At 50.7% G+C, this 23,476-nt stretch overlaps 1 protein-coding gene and 1 long non-coding RNA gene across 2 annotated transcripts in view; one reads left to right on the top strand and one right to left on the bottom strand.

The window, feature by feature from the left end:
• Window positions 1–23,476, bottom strand: part of CR1 (complement C3b/C4b receptor 1 (Knops blood group)) — a 99,323-nt gene that overhangs the window by 64,105 nt on the left and 11,742 nt on the right. The window contains 34 exon segments of the mRNA XM_074893712.1: window positions 361–468; window positions 1,154–1,249; window positions 1,510–1,680; window positions 1,955–2,065; window positions 2,246–2,309; window positions 2,969–2,995; window positions 3,567–3,638; window positions 4,222–4,413; window positions 5,455–5,540; window positions 5,711–5,807; window positions 6,027–6,218; window positions 6,875–7,066; window positions 7,436–7,813; window positions 8,582–8,637; window positions 8,771–8,874; window positions 9,820–9,842; window positions 10,109–10,328; window positions 11,921–11,991; window positions 12,106–12,224; window positions 13,027–13,073; window positions 13,992–14,242; window positions 14,686–14,829; window positions 15,324–15,406; window positions 16,760–16,859; window positions 17,491–17,682; window positions 17,824–17,886; window positions 17,937–18,037; window positions 18,247–18,373; window positions 18,868–18,998; window positions 20,826–20,983; window positions 21,220–21,419; window positions 21,949–22,128; window positions 22,420–22,608; window positions 23,156–23,338. Of these exon segments, the coding sequence (XP_074749813.1) occupies window positions 361–468; window positions 1,154–1,249; window positions 1,510–1,680; window positions 1,955–2,065; window positions 2,246–2,309; window positions 2,969–2,995; window positions 3,567–3,638; window positions 4,222–4,413; window positions 5,455–5,540; window positions 5,711–5,807; window positions 6,027–6,218; window positions 6,875–7,066; window positions 7,436–7,813; window positions 8,582–8,637; window positions 8,771–8,874; window positions 9,820–9,842; window positions 10,109–10,328; window positions 11,921–11,991; window positions 12,106–12,224; window positions 13,027–13,073; window positions 13,992–14,242; window positions 14,686–14,829; window positions 15,324–15,406; window positions 16,760–16,859; window positions 17,491–17,682; window positions 17,824–17,886; window positions 17,937–18,037; window positions 18,247–18,373; window positions 18,868–18,998; window positions 20,826–20,983; window positions 21,220–21,419; window positions 21,949–22,128; window positions 22,420–22,608; window positions 23,156–23,338 (4,528 nt within the window).
• Window positions 8,179–19,244, top strand: LOC141954410 (uncharacterized). The gene is made up of 2 exons (XR_012632177.1): window positions 8,179–8,971; window positions 10,764–19,244. It is a non-coding gene; the product is annotated as an uncharacterized LOC141954410 (long non-coding RNA).

Below are 23,476 nucleotides of genomic sequence, written 5' to 3'. Positions count from 1 at the left end.
GTGAACAGAAGGCCCATGGGGCTCTTACAGCACTTTTTGCTGCTTAACCAAACACAGAGCTCCATCACGGGCCAAATCAACACGAGGCCGAGCCAAGTGAGGACATCTGAGGAGCACAAGCTGATACCAAGACACCCAAATAAACAGCGTGAGTGTTGTCCAAATAAACCTCACACCAGTTTCCCCTCTCTTTGCTCGCAAGCACGCACCACACTTTTAACCTGACAGAGCTATAAGCAACGCAACCAATGTTTACGCACATCCATCATTTTTTTAAGCTAAGCGGTTAACTCCTCTCAGTTTTGAGGCCTCTCTGAGGCTGCTGAGAGGAGCCTCCTGCACCGGCGGTGGGACACTCACCCCTTGTCCTGCTGGTGGGGCCCCCCCGGCCGCCCCCCGGGTCGGCTCTCGCTCGGGTCACAGTGGGCGCGCAGCCAGCTCTCACAGACGGGACAGACGTGGTCGTCGCTGTGGAGAAGCACCGTTGAGGATGTGCGTTGAGTCCCTCTGAGACTCAAATCACTGTCAAGTTTGGCACCTCCAGCTTCCCTGGCACCAAGGAACCGTCCCAAGCAGGATGAAAACCTGGAATTAGCTCTATCGCAAACCTCCCTCGCTTTGCTAAGATGTATGAGATGTTTGTCTCTTCTGAAACACACTCCTTCATCAATCCATACTCTCCTTATAGCGAGACCTCCAGTTCCCAACCTCACCTCACCAAGCCTGCAAACATGATGACTCTCCAGCTGGGCGTTGCTCTCACAGAGCAGAGGGCAGCTCTGTGTCGGCTGAGCGCTGCGGGAAGCCCCTAGGCATGGCAGCGTATGGAGCAGCTGCTCGAGAGCAACACAAGTAAAGAAACAGGAGAAACACCAGCACGTGCTGAATGCCTTTTAAAAGCACAGAAAGAACAAGGCACAACAATTGCCCAGAGTTCCTTTGTTTTAGGGGAAAAAAGCAGTGATTAGTGTTTCAAAAGTAATTAAATGCTGTAATACTCAGCATAGGATCAAGACAGGAAAGAGGTGGGAATAAATAAGGAGGTGTAGAATACCCTTATTTTCTACTTGAATAAATACGGTTCTACCCTACTCTGAAATGATTTTTATTCAAGCCCACTGGGGCATCTGTGTATTTTAAGTGGAAGACAGACCTTGCGTGGCCCATGGGCTGCTCTGCCTCGCACCGCTCCGGAAGAGCTTCTCCTGTGCCGTCACCCCTCAGCTCATCGGCAGCGTTGGCAGGAGAGCTGGGCACAGAGAAAGGGAGAGAAGACGACCTGAATCCACCCGAAGGCATGGCTTTCCAAGAATGACTACTGCCCTGTGGAATCACTTTATTCTAAATAGCAAATACTTTCTGCTCCTAAAACTGGACTTAAAGGAATCCAAACTACAAAACCTGCTCTAGCCGTGTGTAGATGCTTTCACCCCCCTCAAAAAGCACCATTTTGCTTTCCACGGACCAGCACAAGGGGAGCAGGAGCAAGCGCCCGGTCGGCCACAGTACCTCTCGCCGCCGCTGATGCTGGGGACCGAGTAGGAGCCCGGTGAGCCGGGCTGGGCGCCCAGCCAGTCCTCGCAGGTGGCACAGTCGCGGCGCGCGGGCTCGGCGCGGGGGGCCAGGGAGGTGTGCAGCCGCTCCTCGCAGGTGGGACACACGTGGCAGCTCATCGTGTGGCTGTGGAGGAGAAAGATGGGGGGAATCCCCCCTGTGAGCCCCGAGAGCAGCCGGCGAACACCAAACCCTCCCGTGAAGCAGCCGCTGCCTCTTCGGCGAGCGGCGTGTTCATCGCAGAGTTGTTGGCATTTTAGAGTCAAAAACTGCATAAAGATGTGCCATACTGGTGTGGTCAGGCACAGCAAGGTTTGTAGCTAGAAATAACACCCATAAGATCCGTGGGTATAGTCAGAAGAGTGGCACAAGCTTTTGGGCAGATGAAGAGCAAACCTACCAAAAATGGGAACGCCACAGCACGGGCTGCTTCTTGTCATCCATTATCTTTGGGTGTATCAGCGAAGCTTTTCCCTTCATCTCATGCTTTTGTAAATCTACATTGTAAGAGCTGAGGGGACAGAAGGGAGAAAATTCATAGAATAGAAAGCAACTTAGCAACATGGAAAGATAGTACTAACCATGCAAATATATACTGAAGGTCATTACTATCACTCAGAGGTTAAAAGCAAATACCCAGTTGTCCTTAGGGAGAGTTATGATTTACAAGGGGCAGCTTAGACTCACTTACTGTTTTTTGCTGTCTTTGCATCTCATGATGATCCCAGCTAGAATTCCAAGGGCTACTGGGACAACTAACAAACAAAGAAAAAAAAAACAAACAAAAAATAAACAACAAATTTGGTATGTAATTTAAGTGAAAGACTGCGGTTTGGTAAAAGACTGGCAGCAAAATTCTCTCCTCTGAGGCTGCCTGTCACTGCCCAGAGGCTCCTCCCAGTCAAAATAATGCAAAACCCCTCGTGTCTCTAAACGCAGAAACCACTGCCAAGTGTGGTGCCATGATGAACTTGTTAAGGGTCTGATCCTCAGTTAGTGTTTTACAGACAGCCTCCTGTTTCCTTTGTATTTTAAATGCACTCACTATTTTTAGTACTTGCTCTCTTTTGCAACAAGGATGTTCCAAGCTTCACTAATCTCTTATCTTTCAATGTCTGCCAAGGCCTTTTAAAGCAACTTTATAAATTAAAGAGCGACAGAATGTGCAGTTTTTGGTTGGCTTCTTTGGCCTCTTTCATTTCATCCTCAGTTGATGTAATGTTTTGTACTCAGACACAGACAATCCAGCAAGGCTGCTGCGTTACCCACAGCAGAGAAACCCCTGAATCCTGACCAGAGACACTCAGCACTAGGGGTAGTGAAATGAATAAACCAAAACCACCGACTTTGGGTATTTAACAGCAAATAACAGCTTTGGGCTAGGGAAGTATATTTTCAATTTTAAACTACTTACCAATGCAACAAGGGATGAGGATACTTGCTAGAGAAGAAAATAATGAAACTGATGTTAAAAAAATGAAGCAAACAATGCTGATGATAACAGGGAAGTTTCTTAATCTATGCCCACAGAACAATATTATTCAAACCCAGATAACCACAGCGGTGCTGAGAAGACAAAATGCTATGAAACAATGTCATTAACTACTGCACACATCATTATGCTCTTCCTGAGTCCCTCACCCCTCCTCTCTCCACTGATGGAGCTGAGGTCTATAGCTCCAGGCTACCTCCACCCTCAGCAACGTCCAAATACAGCCAAAATAACATTTCTACTGAGATGCTCGGCTGCACGGAGGTTCAGGCATCAAAAATCCACCCTGTCTCGTGGCAGCTAAGGACTCACTCAGCTGGGAGCAGAGAGAAAAGGGGATTAGACCAGGGAACAAGCCTGTGCAACCCCCTTAGAAACTGGAAGATGGACCCACCAAAAGAAATAAAGAAGGCACAGTGAGAGCAGAAAACCAACAGCATGTGGAGTCACAGGCCCCCAGTGTGGGTGCAATTACAGCAATTACAAGGGCTGAGGCAGAGAGCCTCAGCTGAACTCTTACCTAGCCAGTAAGGATTCTCTGCTATCTTCTCTTCTGAGGGTTTAGTTTGGTTTGTCGCTGCTGTAGTGCTAACTACAGAGAAAAAAAAATAAAGGAAAACCACTCAATCAATATATTTTATATAATTCTCCATTTATACGTATACTTCAGCGAGGAGAAAATGTCGCATGGGCAGGTGACTTGTGCCTCTGCGCCTATGACAGCGAGAGCTGTGCCAGAGTCACACAGGGACCTCTCGGTGACAACAGCAGCCTTACGGACAGCGGGGAGTCCGCTGTCCCGCCTGGCTTTATTGCCTGGCTGTTGTTGGACATTAGCTATAAATCCATTCCGAGGTTTAGTCCATCAGCTTTGCACTTACTGATACTCTCCACACATTGTTTATGAAAATTCTGCCTGTTCCTCTTGAAGGGAAAAATGAAAAGCTGCGTACCATTGTGCTCACACTGTTCTTCAGCAGAGCCTGGCACCCCCAGGGCACAGACTCGCCAACCACCGCTGCTGGGAGCAGATGCTGCTCCCCTGGAAACAAACCCCACGGGAATGTCTGTCCAGGGTGGGGTCCTTCCCTTTCTGAGAGCAGGGAATTAGGATGAATTAACTGCACAGCAAGAAAAACTACTGGGGAACAGGATGATTACCCAGCAGTGCTCACCCCTGCATTCGGGAGGAGACCCGCTCCAGACGCCATCGACCCCGTTCTCCGTTGTACAACGAAGAGTTTCATTTCCCACCAGCTGGAGCCCGGGGTCACACGTGTACATCACAACTGAGTCGTACATGAACTCCGTACCGTTGTCATTGCGCTTCCCGTTGGGAACAGCTGGAGGTGGAGGACAAGAAAGAGCTGGGGGAGAAAAGGAAAGGAATTCAGGAGATGACCCGTAGGATGCTCTTCTCCACGATGGGAAGAGAGGAAAACCCAAGGGCCGCTGCACACGGGCTGGCATGGCACCAGTCGCAGCAGCAGGGGCTGAAATGGGAGCACTGGCCACCCTCTCGCATGCAGCTCCTTTTAGGTGCCCCCCAGCCTGCTGTCCCGCGCACACAGGGGTGGTGGCAGCCTGTGGGGACATCAAAGCCACTGCATTGTCCATTAATGTCTGTCTTTCACATGAAGAATCATACAGTTATGGAATGGTCTGGGTTGGAAGGAACCTTAAAGATCATCAAGTTCCACCCCCTGCCCCAGGCAGGGACACCTTCCACTAGCCCAGGTTGCCCAAAGCCCCGTCCAACCTGGCCTTGAACCCTTCCAGGGAGGGGGCAGCCACAGCTTCTCTGGGCAACCTGTGCCAGGGCCTCACCACCCTCACAGGGGAGAATTTCTTCCTTAGATCTCATCTAAATCTCCCCTCTTTCAGTTTAAAACCGTTATCCCTTGTCCTATCCCTATCCCCTTGATCAAGAGTCCCTCCCCCCTTTCCTGTAGCCCCTTTCAGTCCTGGGAGGCTGCTCTAAGGTCTCCCCGGAGCCTTCTCTTCTCCAGCTGAACCCCCCAACTCTCTCAGCCTGTCTTCACAGGGGGGTGCTCCAGCCCCCCGAGCATCTTTGTGGCCTCCTCTGGCCCCGCTCGAGCAGGTCCGTGTCCTTCTGCTGTTGGTGCCCCCAGAGCTGGACCCAGCACTGCAGGAGGGTCTCAGGAGAGTAGAGCAGAGGGGGAGAATCCCCCCCCCTCACCCTGCTGCCCACACTGCTCTGGGTGCAGCCCAGCACACAGTTGGAAGGCCCCAGCGATGCTACTGGCTAGTCCCTGTTTTCATCACACCAGCTGTCTCCCTTCCGGAGATAATTACCTGACTTCATTTAGTAAAATCAACACACAATTCAGTATTTCTGAGTTGGAATATTTGGTATTTCCAGTCACACGCTGGACAACTTCACCTACCCCAGCAAGCTGGAATTTGACCCCAGGCAACATCATTTCCCCTTAGGAAACACCAGATGAGAGGTGACGCTCCCTTTAACGTGTACCTGCAGGGGGAAAAGGCACATCAACACATGGGTTTGTGGTCACCAACCAAGAACATGTCACCTCAGAGAGGTGCCGAGGACTCAACAGACACAGCCCCTTGTCCTGGCTCACACACCAGTGACTCTGGCCAGGCGACTGGGATGCAATGGGCAGCTGGCTTCACACTCACCCATGGTTACAAACTACCTTTGCTTTTGCACCAAAGAGATGATCAGTTGTATCAACTCGGCCATGTTCTGGATTTACTGGAATACCACAAGATTTCTCTAAAAAAGAATAGGATTATCCTTAGAACACTACAAGGGTGGGGGAAAAACCCACAGACATACTTTTCATGACAGTATGGTGTTGTCAAACCAGGCGCCTGGTGGTATTTCATGCTAAACGTCATTAAAAAAGGCAATCCAAAAATACAATTCAGGCGTGGCCCTCAGAGCACGGCGCTGCGGACGCTGGGGAAAACGAAACGAGATGGAGACACTCACTCTGACAGAGCTCGGGAACTGCTGACCATGTTAAATTGTCAAGACAAGTGCTGGTGGGGAGCTGGTCGGTGGTATTCTCATAGCCTGGGCGACAAATATACCTCACCGTGATGCCAACAGGATAAAAACTCTGCGTTTCATCTTCTTGTGATATTTTAGCGAAACGCACACGTGGCGGGCTGGGGCAGCTACCTAGTGACAATGCAAACAACCAAAGTGTACGGTTACAAAGCAAATATAACAACATTTTGCATTCGGCTATGTATAAACATAAATCCAAGTGACAACACCCAAGCCTCCTTAAGAATATGGATACCACAAATATTTTTAAGAAGCCGATTGGTAATTTGTGTAATTCAAAAATATTCCTAGACGACTATTTAATGGGAAAAGATTTTAAATGTTAAAATTTTCCCCCTTTCAGTCGTTCAGGAGCGCAGTGCTCACCTCCCTTGGCAATCCCACCGATGGAGCATTTGAGGGGGGGAAGTGCAGCCAGTTTGCACTGCGGAGGTTTGCAACCCCCCAGCGCCAACCCCCGCCTTGGCTAACTCTCTCATCAGCTGTCAGCGGTGCCGGCGCTGCCCCCCCGTAGCGCTTCCCCCCCTTTCCTGTGCTTCCCCAAGCTGTTGATCCATTTTTATTAACACGCAAGAGCCAGCACACGGCTCCAACGGACTCAGCAGAGTTAGGAAACAGGGGCAGTAAGAAATCCTCCGATCACCAACTCGGCCGTGTGTCACTTCGGATGAGGAAACCCTCGTAGCAGCGATTGCTAAAGCGGGAGACGTTTTCACAAGCAGCGCGTGTCTCTGAGCAACTCGTTGTGGAGAAAATGAAATACTCACGAACACAGAACTGCTGGAGGTTGGACCACTGGGAGTTTGCGAGGCACTGGATGGTGTCTGGCAGCAAAGGGCGTTTCACGTACCCCGCCAGGCACCTGTACGTCACTTTGGAGCCCACCGTGAAGCTCCCCCCGTGTTTCGCATCCTCCGGGGGCTCCGCGTGGCTTATGTTTGGCAGCGGCCCGCAGTCCCCTGCAGCAACATAAAACCGGGTTTAGTGGGGCTTCTCCTAAAGCTCCCGGGGCAGGGCAGAGCGGGGATGCACGCGTGGGGCCCACAGGAGCGCACGGCACACGCACCCCCGACACGCAGACGGCGGAGCAGAGGAGGTGTGAGGCACATGGCGCACGCACACGGGGTGCACACAAGGAGCACCCACCCCCCCCGGAGAACACCCCCACGCACACGGAATACACCCACCCCACGGAGAACACACACGGAGCACACACACGGGGTACACACAAGGAGCACCCACCCCACGGAGAACACGCACACGCCCAGGGGGCCGGGGCTCCCCGTCCCCACCCCTCCGCCCGCCCCCCCTTCCCTCCGTGGGCTCACCCCACGCCGCGGGCGGCAGCAGCAGCGCCGGCAGCAGCGCGGGCAGGAACGGGCAGCAGCGCCCGGAGCCCATCGCCGGCAGCGGAGCGGGCAGCGGAGGAGCGGGCAGCGGGGAGCGGGGCCACTCCCGGGGCCGCGGGGGGGGCCGTTGCTCAAGAGCACGCGTGGGTGCTGCTGCCAGGCGCGGGCAGCGCGGGGAGGCGGCTGCAGGCAGCACCCTCAGCTGGGGAACGACCTGCAGCCAAAAGCCAAGAGCCGCTCCCACGGGCTGAGCCCCTCCCCGGCCCCCCCTCCCCGCGCTCTCAGCTCTGGGAAATTTTCTGCTGAAGGTCCCACCCGCGGCTGGGGGCGGGAGTGGGGCCGGAGCCGGGGGGTTTGCTCATGTCTGCGCCGAGAGCCAGCCGGGCGCGCAGCCCCCCTTCACATCTGCCCTCCACGCCTTCCAGTAAAGACACCCCTCTCTCAAAGCTATCGAGTCCCGAAGGAAAAATAAATTAAAAAATACCCCAAAAACCCCAAAAAGGGGAGCACGTGGGGCTTGCCCGCTGCGACAGTGAACCCCACAGCGCACCCCAAAGCCGGGGGGGCGGAGAAGGTCCCGTTTGTCCCCCAGCACTGGCTCTGCTGCAGCTCCCTCAGTGCCTCCTGCCCCCCAAGACAGCGGCTGCCCCAGGGACCCCAGAGCAGCTCGGGGACACCAGCCCCCCCTAAACCATCTTCAAACATCACCAGAGGAACAGACCTCCATAAAAGAGAGGCTTTCTGCAAGAAGAGAGCAGAGAAGTGGGGTTTTCCTCCAGCCCAAGGGGTGCGCAGGAGGCCAGAGGGCTGTGAATCAGCCCCCTTCCAGACTGCTCATTGAGCTGCTTCTATTAACGCCTATGCACAAAACGAGGCAGCGGCGTGTAAGGAACTGAAGGAATTAATGCTTTAAACATTCATCAACACAGAAAACCACAAGGACAAGCTGTGGCCTTTGCGATTAGTCTAAGGAACGTCGCCCAAGGAAGCGGGAGTGTATCGAAGGCTGCACCTCCTGCTCTCTTGCAGTTGTATCGCCAAACTCCTCAGATAAACCTCAAAGGGAGAAGCGTGGACTGAGTGAAACTGAGTGTTTTCTTATCAAGCACAAGGCCTGCTAATCACTGGCTCCATTGTGGAAGCCCGAAGAGGTGACACAGCCTGATAAGAGGGGAGCATTTCTGCCCCAGAAGCCGGATGACTGCTCAAGAAGCAGGAAGTCAGCAAAAATTTGTGGGAACTGGGGTAGAAGTAAAGGCAGCATGGTGAGCACAACCACCGACTCAATTGGACAGGGGGGTTGGTGCACCTCACCCCCCTCGATACATGTGCAGAACCCCTGCTCCATCTTTTTCCTCATCTCTCATGGAAATGAGTTTGTGGAATACCTGCGTCTCCTCACCCAGCATGCCAGCCAGCTGACGAGATGAACTGAAAAGGCGACAGAAAACTTTGCTGCATGGGCACCCACCACCCAAGATTACCGGACCCGAGACAACGCTGGATCCAGGGGTGGTGACTGGATTTCTTTGACTCTCTTTCTCTCCTTTCTTTTTCTTTTCTTTCCTTTCTTTTCTTTCTTATAGATTTATGAGACCACATTGCTAATTATCTTTTTCCAAGTTTAAGTTGTTTCTACCTCAAGTAAAACATCTTAACCGGTTGTTTCACCTTAATTTATCCTGAGGGATCATTTCACCTTAATTTAACCCAAGAGGATCACAGAACCTTTACAACTCCCTGGGCTCCCAGTCCAGGCTGTAACACGGGGGGTACCGGCGTTTCCACTGTAACTCTCCCAGTTAGACACAAAACTCTTTGAAGGCGACGCTGCGCTGCCCGCAGAGGCTCAGGGATGTCCTCGGGCCCAGCCAGGCTCGGGAGCAGTTTGCCTCGGCTCTGTGCCCACGTGGGAAAGCGGAGCTGCTCTGGGATCCCTGCCCGCAGCCTTGCGGGAAGAGCCAAAGGAAAGGTTGTGCCTGCTCTGGCTGCTCCATCCCACTCTGCTGAACAGCGCTGCCAGTAAGGGGCTCATGTCACCCCACCCCGAGGAAAGGGCAGCCAGTAGCAGCCTGCCTGCCCCTTCCTGCCTCCCTCTGCGTTTGTTTTCCAGGAAACAGTGATGTTTCCACTGAGAAACTCAAAGTTATCTTTTTTTTTTTTTTCCCCCACTGTATTTCCCTTTCCAACACAATTTAAGCTCCAAGAATATGTAACAAAAGCATTTGCAATGAGGCCAGGAAGTGTTGTCTTAAGGGAGAGTTGAGCAGCCTGGGTAACTTACTCCTTTAAAATTCCTGTGAACACGTTGACAAATTATGTGGAAGTGCCTTGGCCACATATTTTTACAGGTCACTGCCTACCTGGATCTGAATTGGGGTGGTGGCTGCATAATGCGAAAGGAGGATGTTAACAGGAAAAAAAAGTGCTTTAAATTCTGGGGAAATTCTCTTGTAATAGCTTACAGCCCTGACCTCAGCATGGGACAGTGAGATGTTAAGTATTTGGCAAAGACTTGTTGTAACGCTGAGCCTCCTCAGGGAGCGGCTCGGTTCGCGTGTAAGTCAGAACCAACGGCTGTAGTTCCAACTTGGTGGAATCCCCTTGCTAGCAGAGTTCCAATTAACCCCTTGAACCAGGCTGCTTTCCTACCTGGGGCCAGGCAGGAGACATCTGTACCCCCCCGTCCCTCTGCCACCCACGTTTGCTGTCCCGTTTTGTCCCGTATTGCCCCAGTGACCGCCTGAGCACCGAAACCTCGCGAGCAGGAGCTGCCCCAGCAGCTGAGCCCTGTGATAGCGGCTCTGCGCCCACTCAGGTGGAGCAGCCGAGGCCGACTTGCTTTATCTTGCTCTGACATCCCTTCCCTGTGCTGCAGAAATCAGGCCAAGCAGATGGTGAGAGCAAAAGTGAAAGCAGGGACGGAGGGGAGGCCTGTCCCATGCTGCTCTGTGCGCCCACGCTGCCAGGCTGCGGCTGGAACAGTGGGAGGTTTCCAGCAAAACCAGCCAGTGAAAACAAGGGTTGAGCTGCTGGAGCTGCTCTTGGCTTTCCAGAGAAACCTGCCCTCAGCTCCTGGCCCGCTCCCCACGCTCCTGCCATCCCCGTGTAGGCCGGGGGCATCGCCCACGGCCCCCGAAGCCTCTCTGGGGCTGAGCAGGGCAGCAGAAATCAGGACCAGTATGGGTAAAGAGGCTCAAGGGAGGTCTCCATCGCTCCAGCTTTCTTTTTCAGACCACTTACTCCAAACACATTCCCAGACATTGCCACATGGATTGATTTCTCTCTTTCTCTCTTTGCCATTTAGAAAATAAATGAGTGCTGATAAAGAACTGATTGAACAGCAAATCTGACCATTATTGAGATATCTCTAAAAGCCAATACCTTCCTGAAAAGAGCATGAAATATGAAAATGGAACAGCAGGCAGTTGAATCCACAGGCTATTCTTGATAAACAATTACCATTTATTCCTAAATGTAAATAAAACCCCAGAAAGGCACCTAAATATAAGGCAATTAGTGTACTGTGTAGGACAAGGATGGTAAGCAGCCAACAGCATCAACCTGACATTTCCAATCTCCCTGTTGCAGTAGGACAACACTGGAGAGTGTATTTAGCAGTTACCCCTCTGTGTCTGTGTGTGGTCGCTGTGCTCACAGCCTGCAGCGTTACAGAGCTGCCTTCCTCCATCTGGAAAGCAGAAGTAGCTCCTTTACAGTATGAGATTAGTAGATACCCAGACCGCTCGTGGCTGTTATCTTTCATGTAGTCTGAACAGAAATATAAACGGCAAAGAACTTGTCTGGTACAAGAAAAGCTTTTGCTAAAGAAAGTGCTTAAAGTACTGAAGATATAAAGATCAACATTCAATTTAACGTGTAAAGTACTATGATTTCCTGAAAGAAATAGGCACTTAATTTTGCAAGACGGAGAAGTCAGCATTTTGCCTTCAGCACAACCCTGCTGGCAGCTGGCATAGGTGTATCTGCAACCGGCCCGTGCTACAGCCAGAAATTCCTGGTAAATTGAGGAAGCAGCTCAGCCCAGTGGAGAGATTTGGGCCCTTTACAGCCTGTCCTGAGTCTGTGTATTTACAGTGACTGTTATGGCAGCAGGTCAGCGTTGCTAGCGAGCAAGGAAATGTGCGGTTGTGGAAACACCAAGTCGAGCAGGTTGTGACATAACCGAGCTCCGTCAGAAATTCTGCAGAAAGCCTGAGGAGTTTCTGAGCAACAGTGGTTTCCCACCCCCAGCCTGAAAAAAAGGCTGGTCAGATCAATGGGGAACCGTAACTGGATTCGGGATGTTAGGAGGAAATTGCTGAGAGAGAGAAAAACTCAAATGGGAGAAGGAACTATGGGAATTAGCCAACTCTTGCACAGGTAATTTTCAGTTGATTTCTTGGAACATTAAAACATATCACAATTAAAATACCACATTTTGTACATGCACATGGGACAGACCTGATCGCGCTTATTCTTTGTTTTAAAGCCAAGTTGAAATGTCCTGACAAGTACGACCATTGCAGGGGGCGCTTTAGAAACAGACCACGGCGAAGGGTCTGCATGCATTATTCTTACAGGGCTATTTTTGTTTGAAAAGCTAACAAAATATTTAGATAGGGCATTTAACTGCGTGTCTTGTCTACATCTGCAGTGAGATGGCAGGAAGAGCAGCACGTGCCAGCTGTCTTTGCTGTCATGCAAGGGAAGTGCAAATGCTTCCGCCCAGGGTTTCTTCCACGGGGGTGCCTTGGTCACGGCATCACTGGAGGAGGGCAGACCCATCACAAATAAACTGCTTCAAAGCTGCAGATGAATCCTTCTGTGCCATTCCCGGGGGCCATATATGCAGCCTGGGGAAAAGGAATGTTCACATGAAGATCAGCCCGGCTGTGGTTTCAAGGAGAGTTAAGGTTTCTGCCCAGATTTTAAAAAACCCGTCCAGTTTGGGGGTGAATTTTAGCACTGACTTTAGAAAGGCCCAAACTAGTTCCTCCTTCAAACACTAGAGCTGTTTTGGGGTATTGTTCTCTTTTCCCCATCGCATCCCTTGCTCCAGCCTTCTGGCACCGAGGGGCTGATTTTACAGGACCCGTGTTTTGGGGCAGGAGAGTCAAGTTCGCGAAGCACAACGCAAAGCGGCGTTTCGCAGAGGTTAGATCATGTGTCAAGCTGCTGCTTTGATACGATCTCCTGAAGAAGTGCCAAGAATGACAAGAGTAAAAAAAGAAAGAACAACAGGAAGAGATTTTTAAATCAATCTTCGTTCTGAAGTTACATAATAGAGCAAACCAAAAACTTTTAGGCAAAAACAAAGGACAAAGTTTTCCCCTTCCCTTCCACATTATATGATCTAGGATGCTTCTAGCCTTCATGTGTTCCTACCAAGGGTCCAACGTCACCAAACTTCATCTCCTTTGAGGCCTGCAAAGCCTGCTTGGAGCCCTTTTCATCCACTGATACCACTGCAACGTCTTTCCTACAGACACTTCCACAAGTGCCCAACCGCGCAGCCCTGTTACCCTGCCTTTAACGCCACAAGGGGGATTGTTTGATTCCTTGCTTACCAGTCCAGACAAATACCTTGGGGTTTTGAGCCGTCAGCCTGGCGATGCTAACAGGTTGGAACAAACCCCACCTTTGAGAAATGTTGGAGCAATGGGGAAAATCCCTCCTGGCCACACTACACCAGCATGGGGGCATTTCTGGACCTGGGTTTAAGCACCAGCCTCGTCACATTTGTGTAACAGCCCCGGGCTGTGTGGGTTGACACATACCACAACAGGGGTGACAGATCTTCTGGTTTTGACCCAAAAGACCTGATGGCTCAAGGATGGGCAAGTTCAGCTTGACCCTGACACCAGAGAAATGCTTTTCATTCAGTCTCCAGTTGGGTAGCGAGACCCTCTGGTGAGTATTTTGTCTTTATTACTTACAATTACATGCTTATGGTTCCCACTCACACACTGTTTTCAACACAGCTGAAACTCACCCTTTTTATGGGTAAAATAATCCTTTGCAGCGGATGGGGAATCTGTTGTAGCAGCACTTCTGCCATGTCCAGCTTCTCCTGGCTGCCCACGACCTCGCTGGTGTGGAACAAGGTTAGTGTTAGTGCGTTGCCTCTCGCTGCCGGAACGAGGACAGGAGCCCCAGCACTCTTAAAAGTTACGTGGTACAAAGTTATCCCTTGCTTTTCAATATGGCAAAAAATCAGTTAAACAAAATCTGTAGTGATGCGAAAGCAAGGAAACAATTGATAAATGAAAATACGTTTTGTACAAAGCAAAGCTTTGAAGCAGATACCCAACCAGTGAAAAATATAAATTATACAGAGAAAACTTACAGAAGAACACAACAAAAAAATCACTCACTTCCACAAAATGATGCAACTTTAGACCGTTTAAAGTTTTCAAAGCAGCCGGCTTGGGGGAGGATGCCAGAGATCCCCATGTACTTTGGAAGACACACAGATCCTTGGCTGGTCCCAGGAGAATAGTAGTGTTGGGTTTTGTACAAAGGTACAACAAACCTGAACGCTGAGGTAGTGCAGGTCCTTGACACTGAAGAGAAACATGGGAATAGGAGTGGGAATAACCAGGGAGTCACACTGATGGGTTCCCCCGAACTCCAAATGAGCCTTCCAGGACTGACCTGGTGTCCTGGAGAAAGAAGAAGAATGGGAGAAGGAGATGGTATTTTGGAGTGCCTTTTTATAAAGGCTGAGCTTCATTTCCCACGTGAAAGCCTTCTTAGAGGGTTGGATGCCATTTCCACGGGGTTCTGAAAAGAAAGAAAATCACGGTGTGAAATTCATCGAATGACTTTTTCATAGAAATGTGATAAAGCAGCGAATTAAATTGGGGAACGTGGGACTTAATGTAGAATCATTTCAACTCACTTTGGGGAGGAGGACTCCTCTCCATTTCTTTTGCTCCAAGTTTGACAGATGTGCTTTTCTCTAGGGTATAAAGAATAAGTATTGCTAGGATCACTACCCTTTTCTTGCACAGACTGTTCATTCCTTACTCACTTCAGCAGCACTGCATTTGTTCTCTTTAAAATTGCAGTATGACTTCCACCAGACATGTCCTGTACTAAGCAATCACAGTACGTTAAGCTGGTTCACACTAAACACTGAACTCATCATAAATACTAAACTCAACTGAAACCACCTTTGCATTCAGGCACAGCTCCGCTCCAGACTCCGTTTGTTTTGTCCGTACTCGTACAACGGATGCTCGCGTTGCCAACGAGCTGGAAGGCAGAGTCACAGCTGTAAGTCACTGTAGAGTTATATGGAAATTTTTCTACACCCTCGCCATCGTGCTTTCCATTGCTGACTTGGGGAGGTGAAGAGCAGGTAATTACTGCAGGAAAGAAGGTCAGCATGAGTATTGCTAAGAACTTCAGTTAAATAATGAAAATGCGAAATGATTCTTAAGAGTTCTTGAAGAGAATAAACTCTATGGATAACTGAAGATGGGTAACTAGCATTGCCTTCTCTCTAGATCATCTCTCCCTTCTTTCTGAAGTGTTTCTGTTGCCACATTTTTCTCCCTCTCACTCCAAGGATCACAAAAATAAACAGGCAACTTGTCATGCTCTGGCTTGTGACTCATCAAAACCTCAAGCCATCACCTTCACTGCTACCCTAAGTCATGAGAAAATACGTTGATCTTGTGGGAATAAAAGTGCTGAAATACAGTGTCAGCAGCAAAATGGGTATTTCTCGGCTGCAGTGTTGGCGACAGCTCTGCCACACAATATCAGCAAACACAGTGTATGAAGACAGGTTTGGACTAGACATTAGGATGCAGGATCTGCTGGAGTGAAGTCAAAAGTAACATTGGATTAATCTTACATTCGCAAGTTGGAAGTTTACTCCATTCGACATTGTTTCCTTTAAGCCAACACTGGATGAAATGACTCCCATCTAATTTGTACCTAAGTGAAAATACACAAGAAAAGAAAAAATTGTGTAACTATCCAGAAACCAAGAAAAAAATTTTTTCTCCAGTATCAGTACGATCAGGAGTGTAGGAAAAGCAGTTTTAAAGCAAGCCGATGTGCAGATACACACTGGTTAAGAGGAGAGCTCCTTCACATTGCTGGCTCACAGTTTTCCACCCACTAACACCCCCAAGTCCTTTCCCTTGGGGCTGCTCTCCATCCACTCCTCACCCAGCCTGTGTTTGTGCTTGGGATTGCCCCGACCCATGGGCAGGACCTTGCACTTGGCCTTGTTGAACTCCACGTTTGCACGTCCCCCCTCTCCAGCCTGCCCAGGCCCCTCTGGATGGCACATCCCTTCCCTCAGCATGTTGTATTCAAATGCCTCCACCACTACATCCAGTGGGGACCACTGGGGTGCAATAGGGATCTACATTTCATTAAAGTGACTTTTGGATTTGTTTGCTGGAAGTTAATACATCTTGTTCTGACAGCACCAACACCTTCCCCAATCTCTGAATTACATCCTCCTGTTCAAAAAAATTCATCATTTGGATGTGATTGATAGTATCTAATTGCTTAGATGGATAACATTATCCCTCCACCCTGATGTGTATTTCCAAAAATCAGCTGAATCCCAGAAGGGTGGGACATGCTGTCATTTCCCCAAAATCCCTCCTAAGGGAACATCTGGAGAAAAACCCTCTCTAATATATGAAGCAGCTGCAAAGACTGGCAGAACAAGCCAAATGATGCCAGCTATTTCCTGCTAGAGGGGGAGGAATCCTAGCTGGAGTTGCAAGAGCTTAATTTTGGTCAGTCTACTGCATCTGGACCCTGATTGAAAGCAGGCAGAAAGCGTGAGTCAGCTCACTGACTGGTGGAAAGTGTGCTTCATTGCAGTTTTCTAGCTAAACATTATTGAATTTTAAAAAATCCCAACATAACCCCTTTTTATTCAATATATCTCAAATATGTTAAGCTGAAATATTTTAGGTAGGTTGTTTTGAAGTCTATAGTTATAAACTGACAGTACAACCAGCCCCGTTGGGATAGGTACCCCGAGTCAGTTAAATTTCCTCTGGATGACACTTGAAGGAAAAGGCAGCCATAAATTCAGACCCTGGTCCCTTCTCTCCAGCTGTCTCCTATTCCTTCCCAGCCCAAAGCCAGAATTCAAGTGGGAAAAGCAGCTGCACGCTGTGCACTCAGAGCCACGCTGGAGGAATGATATATTGTGAAATAGCAGCCCAGCCCCTGTCCACAGGCTGACCACAGCGGCGTGGAGTTTGTATTCCAGCGCCAGCCCCAGTGCACTGGAGCTGGGCACATCGCCCCGCGACTCACCCGTCTTCGCAGAAAACCTTCACTCTTGCACCGAACTGCAGGTCTGTAAGAATGACCATCCCTCCCCCGGGCAGCGCTCCCGGGTCACCACAGGACCTCCCTGCCGGAGGACGAGCCAGTGTTAGCAAAACGCACAGTGATGGGGAAATAAAAAAAGCTAAAGAAGGGACAGACTTAGGGGGGTTATACCCAAAACATTTTACTTCCCACGTGTCACCGCCGAGGTGTAGGGGAAGGTGTGGATCCCCGTAAGCATCGCGCAGGAGAGCGGAGGAGGAGATTTGCAGAGGTATTTCCATCTCAATAGTTTGACAGTGAGTTACTCGACTGTGACAAATGTATTGCTGCCACATCGGTCTTAATATTACATGGATTTCACAAAGAAACATGTTTTGTCTTCATTCTGAATTTCAGTGCTAGAATTGCAAATTGGCATTCGCCCTCTGCATATGCCGTGTCCAGATGCAAACATATTTCCTAACACGCAAATCAAACCAGATCTGTTCATGCCAGCAGAAAAAAAAAAAAGGACATTATTGATACTCTGGCTGTTCACTCTTAAATATGAATATCAAGGAATATCCACCTAATTTTGTGTTAAGCGAGTAGCTATTGGGATGATAACGACCCAGCTGCATTTCAGCACGTGGGTTGGGAGCAGCTACCGGACCTGCTCTGAGCTCCACAGCTGCTTTTCGGCCAGCACAGCGGAGCAGAGCAGAGATACTCACTCCTGCACAGCTCAGCAGCTTCCGACCACACCAGGTTTTCAAGGCAAGTGCTGGTGGGGGAACTTTCCGAGGTGTTCTCGTAGCCAGGGCGGCAGACGTAGCTCACGTTGCTCCCAACAGGAAAGAAATTAATCCTCTCATCCTCCTTGGACAGGGCAGCAAACCGCAACCTCGTCGGGGCACCACAGCTCCCTGGCAGTCAAGGAAAGCGGGTCTGAAAGAGCCACCCACCCGGAGGCACGCGAAATAAACCTTGGAATCACCGAAATGCTCTCACTACGGTGCTTTTGGAAAGCTCCTCACATTCATCACAGGTTACTTCTCTTTTCTTACCAGGCTGCTGTTCTGCATCTTTTGCAAAGCGGAGGTGAAGATGCATTAACGGCACAGGCAAAGCTGTTAGTAGGAAATAAGAAGTTACATGCACGTGCCGTGGGGCCGCGCACGCTGCAGCCGGGGCTCGGGAGACACACGAGCATCCCGGACACCAGCCACCGTCTGACTGACCCCGTCCATGGCCAGCACGGATCCTGCACCATCGGCACCTCTGAAGAACAGCAGCAAAGGGAAGCGGGTTTGTGCCTTGACAGGAGGAGTGGTGCCATGGCAGAGCAGCTGCCGTAAGGGGTAGAAATTTTAAGCCAAGCTTAAACACAGGGGAGGGAGCTGCATTTCAAAGAAAGGAGGTATTTACGGCCACAGGGCTCGGGCAGCTTCGACCAGCGTGCGCCGGGCAGGCACTGCACCGTGTCCAACCTCCCGGGGATTTTGATGGCGCCTTTGGTGCACGTGTATGTCACCCTGGATCCAACGGGGAAGCTGCTGGCGTGCTCGTCGCTGGAGGGTCTGGAGTGGGTCATGCGAGGTGGGGGCCCACAGTCACCTGCAGCAGGAGAAAACCTCTTCGGGTGAGCACCCTGTTCCCTGGTTCCTTCCTCAGCCCCAACGAGCAGCCCAGGAGGGTGGCTGGGCTGGCCCAGGCTTCCCCTCTGGGCAAAGGCACTGGGCAGGGCTGCACCCATCAGAGCATCAAGCAATGGGTCCCCAGGCTTGGGGGTGGTGGCATCACCCACTCCAGCCCCTGAGCATCAAAGTGGGATCCGGGCAGGTCTTGCTGGTCCTCCCCATGCATCCCATGGCCCCGTACTCACCGCGAGCCACAGGCATGCCTAGGAGCCCCAGCAAGGCCAGGAGCAGCACAGGGTGGCCACATCCCCGTGCCCCAGCAGGTGCCCCACAGCTCAGCGTCCCTGAGTGCTTCCCCCGTCCTGGTGCTCCAGACTTCATTGCAGCAATTTCTGTGCTCCCGTGTCAAGCACTGTTGGCTCCAAGGGGCTGTTTCTGAAGCTGGGAGGAGATGCAGCTCAGCAGACTCACCCAAGCTTCTGGAACAGTGGAAATGTTTCCAGAACACCCATGGAGCTAAGCCCTCCTGCAGCAACACGGAGAGCAGCCAGGCGTGGGGGACAACTGCCATCCACAGGCTCAGGTAAAGCCTCCTGGTCCTCCTGCCCCACCATAAGGGCTGGGGGAATAACTCAACCCCTTTATTTGACCCGAGACTGGCAGCGAGTGCTGACTAGAAGAGATTTACCGAATGTTACCAGAGCAGAAAAGACCCCCACTGAGCCCCAGGCTGGATCCGGGGTAGGAAAATGCCTACCTAGTCATTTGCTGGCAGGTAACACAGCGCTGATCTTCCGTAAGCAGAGTTAGTGAAACAAAAAATAAAAGCATTACCCTTTTTTGGTTTTAATTTTTTTCTTGATTGCCTGACTCATTTGTAATTAGGAACGGGTGTGAGTGAATACATCTGTGTACTGACTAACACTCTGAAATATCCTGTCTGACATCAGTCATGGCTACTCAAACACTCTTAGATACACATGGGATGTAACACCCAGTTCTTATCCATGCTTATGGGCTTCCAGCCTTGTGCAGGGAGATGAGACACTTTCTGTTTGCAGTCCCAGGTGAGCTCAGGGCGGAGGGGAGCGAGGTGTCGCAGCAGGAGGGTGCAGCCCTGCTCTCCTTGGGGCACAGGGACAACTGGAGTGGGTCAGGGAGTGCCCCTCGTTGCAGATCTCACCAGGGTGGAGCTCAGGATGCATTATCAAAGCATCTTTCTGTGTAGAGATTGGAGATACCATCTCTTCCCTGGGTGTTGTGCTTCAGGCTCAACATTTAAAGTAACTCTAATAACTCATAAAAACATGCCTCTGGCAATGATACATCGCTGCAAAGATGACTGCTGCCCCTTCTCCCACCGAGTCCAGGCAGCAGCGCGCTGCCCTCAGCCCCGCGGCTGCCTGCCGTGGCTGCTGCCATGCCCTGCCCGCTGCGGCTCCCCGAGTGCCCCGAGGACCAGCGCAAGCTGCCAGGGCTCAGCTCTCAATCAGAACCACCCCTGGACCACGCTGGGAACCTGCTAAATTTACAGCCAGTGTGACAGATTACAGGACACCCGTTACACCTGCATCTTTATTGTCATCCTGCAGAGAAGGAGTAATTGCTGCATCACAAAGAGACATAAACTGATCATCGTTTACTGAGTGATAAGAACAGTCTTTGCTGTTTGATTCTCTACAGTTAAACTTACAACATCTATTCTTAGCATTTGCTTGCCAGAAATGGGAACGTGGAAGATGACACCAACACTGATATCTGTTGGGTACAGTGCTGGGCCAGAAACCTATTGCCTCTTTTAACCCAGGGATAAGCGAACAGAAGCCTTTACAAACGCACTTCTTCATATGTAACTGCCCTTAACTAGATGACTAGAAATCAGGAGCTAGATTAACAGGAAATCACGTAGTTGAAGTCTCACTTCAGTACTATTTCTAGATAAAAGTATGCTAATGCTATGACAGGCTGAGTTTGGTATGGGCAGAGGGTGGGGCACATGTGCAAACCACCGGCCGGAAGATTACTGCAGAAACACCTTCAGCAAGAGCCACCGGCCGCTCACCTCAGCTAGAAGTTTCCTTCTGTGAACTTCAGTCCCCCTCTCTCAGCTTAGCACAGTTTACGCAGTGACTCAAAGAAGCTCAATTTAATTTCTTACTATGCTTCCTAATATAAAATGAGGAAGAACACCTTTGTTAAATAGCGAATCAAGCTTGTCAGATTTAAGGAAAAGAGCAAAAATCCCTCTGTGCTCTATCATCTACCATGACAAAAGCCATCTCCCATACATTGCTTATTAGATCTCTGGCTATCAGCACGCAAGCAGGAACCATAAAGTCACTGAGCGCCTTCTTACAGATACTGTGACTACACAAACTGCAATGTTCACCAGAGGAAAGGTGAGCGTTACAGTGTGTTACAGGACTCACTCGTTCAAGTTTTCTAGTTCCACCTTTAGTTTTTTAATCTCCAGAAACAGTTTCTGTATCTCCAACAGAGTTTTCACTTCTGCTATAGGCACACCGCATTCAAAGACCGTTTGAATATAACGAACCTCTTCACACACATCAGCATCATGTTCTTTCTTCTGTTAAAAAATAAAACAAAAGAAACAAAATCCAAGAAAAAAGCATGTAAGATTGCACTGCAGCAGATGGAGAGCTCTGAGCCTGAACCACCCCATTTGCCACGCACTACCCCAGCGCAGACTGCATCCCTCATTGATACCATAAGGCAAAAGCTTTTAAGAAGCTCAAACAGTTATTTTTCCTATTAGAGGTCAGGCAGCATCCATCCAGGAACTCAGCAGACTGTGGTACTTACACACTTGGGCAACGGTGTCCAGCTGCCATCAGACAAGCATGTGGCTGTCCAAGAGTCTTCTAAAGACGTGTCTCCATCATCTGAGAAGTGATATCCCTGAAGGCACTCAAAAGTAACAGTTGCATTTGTTTGGTACCACATTTTACCATCCAAAGTGCTTTTCAGCCTTCCATTGGCCACTCGTGGTCGTGGACACAGCACTGAAATGAAAACCCACAGCAGAAACAGCTCAGCAAGAGGGTCAGCATTACGTACGTAGAAAAAAACCTACAAAGTTTGTGAAGACTGAGCCGGTGCAGGTGAACTTAAATCTGGGGAGATGTGAAACCATTAAAGCAAAGTTACTTCCCCAGGCCCTTCAGGAGGGGAGGGTGAAGGTCAGAGCAGCCCCTGAGACGTGTTACATGTTTGCTGTTTTCTGACAGCATCTCAATCCAGGCATCCCCACACAAGGGTCTGCAGATCGATGTTTGTCAGGAAGAAGCGCACTGAAGAGAAAGTCAATAAGAGTGGTGTCTCCTGGCCTGTCTTAGAGCCTCCTTTAAAGAGGATTGTTGAGAAAAACTCAGCTATTGCCCGGTAAGCATCAGCTTTGGGAAGTGTGTTTCTTCTGCAAGGAGGGGAAGGTGCTAGTGGAGCCCCAAGGAGAGACACAGCTACGTAACGCTACACCCCAACCTCTCTGCACCGTCGCAGGGGCCGCTGGCTCGGCTCCTGGCTGGTACCCACCTGGCTGGCAAGTGGGCAGGGGAGGGTGCCAGGTGCCGTTGGCCAGGCACCGGCTCTCGCCATCGCCCTGCAGCACAAAGCCTTCGTCACAGGAGAACCACACAGCTGCCCCGTAGGGAAATGAGAACCTCTGCGGAGTCATCGTCCCCCTCTCGACTGCGGGCCTGGGGCACCGAACCACTGCGGAGAGAGAGCGGAGGTGGGAGCGGTGGCTTTGGGTGCTGCTCTTCCCCAGGGACAGCGGGGAACCAGGTCAGGCGGGGCAGAGCTGCTCCTCCTGATGGCCATCAGTGTGGGAGAACCAGAGTCTCCTGTTTCCGTGTGGGTCAGCCCCAGTGCGGAGCTGTCGAGCCTGCGAAGGAAGCGGGATCTCCCGGCAGCCCCGCTCGCTGTAAATCCCGTTGTGCTGAGCACCAATATTGCGCCCAGGTCCTGGCTCCAGTCTGATCCCGTACAGGAGAAATGACTCACCCCTGCACTCGGGGGCAGGCCCGCTCCACGCCAGGTTCACCCCATCATCGGAGGTGCAGTAGATGGAGGCGTCCCCAATGAGGGACAGACCCTCCGCGCAGCTGTACTTGACTTGTAAGCCGTAGGGGAACTGCTCCATTTTCATGCCCGAGTGCTGCCCGTTGAGGATTTTTGGAGGGGGACCACAATCTATGAGAGAATAGAGAAAGGAAAAACTAAGATTTTCTTCATTCGGTTAGGGAGACAGAAGTGCAGGGAAGTAACAGGAGAAGCCAGTTATCAGTGTTTATACTTAGGGCTGCTCTCCTCAAAGTCCTCCTCACGTCTTGCCAGCTTTGGCCCTGGCTCTACCAGTGCTCCCAGACTGACCCAGCTAAGCACCCCAACCCACCAGCGCGGCCCCAGTACCGCAGCATGTGTCCCCATCCCCTCCCCTTCAGCTGGCCTTCCCTTATCCCCTCCTCTTTTCCATGAGAAGAGATCCTGCTCATAAACAGGGTCAGGGAATTGTGAGTGTCATAAACCCCTTAAACAGTCCTGTGAGAAAATGGCTGCGAGTCCCATTACTCAACACATTTAATCAACTACAGTTTTGATAGAAGTTGAAAACGTTAAAGCCATTTAATGCTGTGACTTGGACCCCTTCTCCTAACACCACCTTCTCCAAGAAGTGATGCTCAGCTTATGCGATTTTTCTCTGTTCCTACCCGCTGCAGCGATGCAATTCCCAGCTCACCCTTGTCGCAGTATGGCACGGGGGGTCTCCACGTCCCGTCAGACCCACACTGGATCTTCTGGCTGCCCCTCAGCACGTAGCCGAGCTCGCACTGAAATTCCACCTGGTGCCCAAAGGTGTATTCAGCTTTCCTGGGGCTGATCTCTCTCCCGTGGGGGATCACTGGGCTGGGACACTGCATCTCTGAGGAACACCCACATCAGAAAGAGCTTCCATGGTTTGGTCAGGAGGGGAGAGCAGGAGGCGTTCGCACCGGGGTGTTTTCCCACTGTCAGCTTGCTGACCCAGTGAGCCTACCAGGCAGCCTGTTAATGCTGACAG

This window comes from Strix uralensis, chromosome 24 (assembly GCF_047716275.1).
Source record: "Strix uralensis isolate ZFMK-TIS-50842 chromosome 24, bStrUra1, whole genome shotgun sequence".
NCBI lineage: Eukaryota > Metazoa > Chordata > Aves > Strigiformes > Strigidae > Strix > Strix uralensis.
Note: the sequence above shows the minus strand (reverse complement) of the source record. Positions and strands in the feature narration are given on the sequence as shown.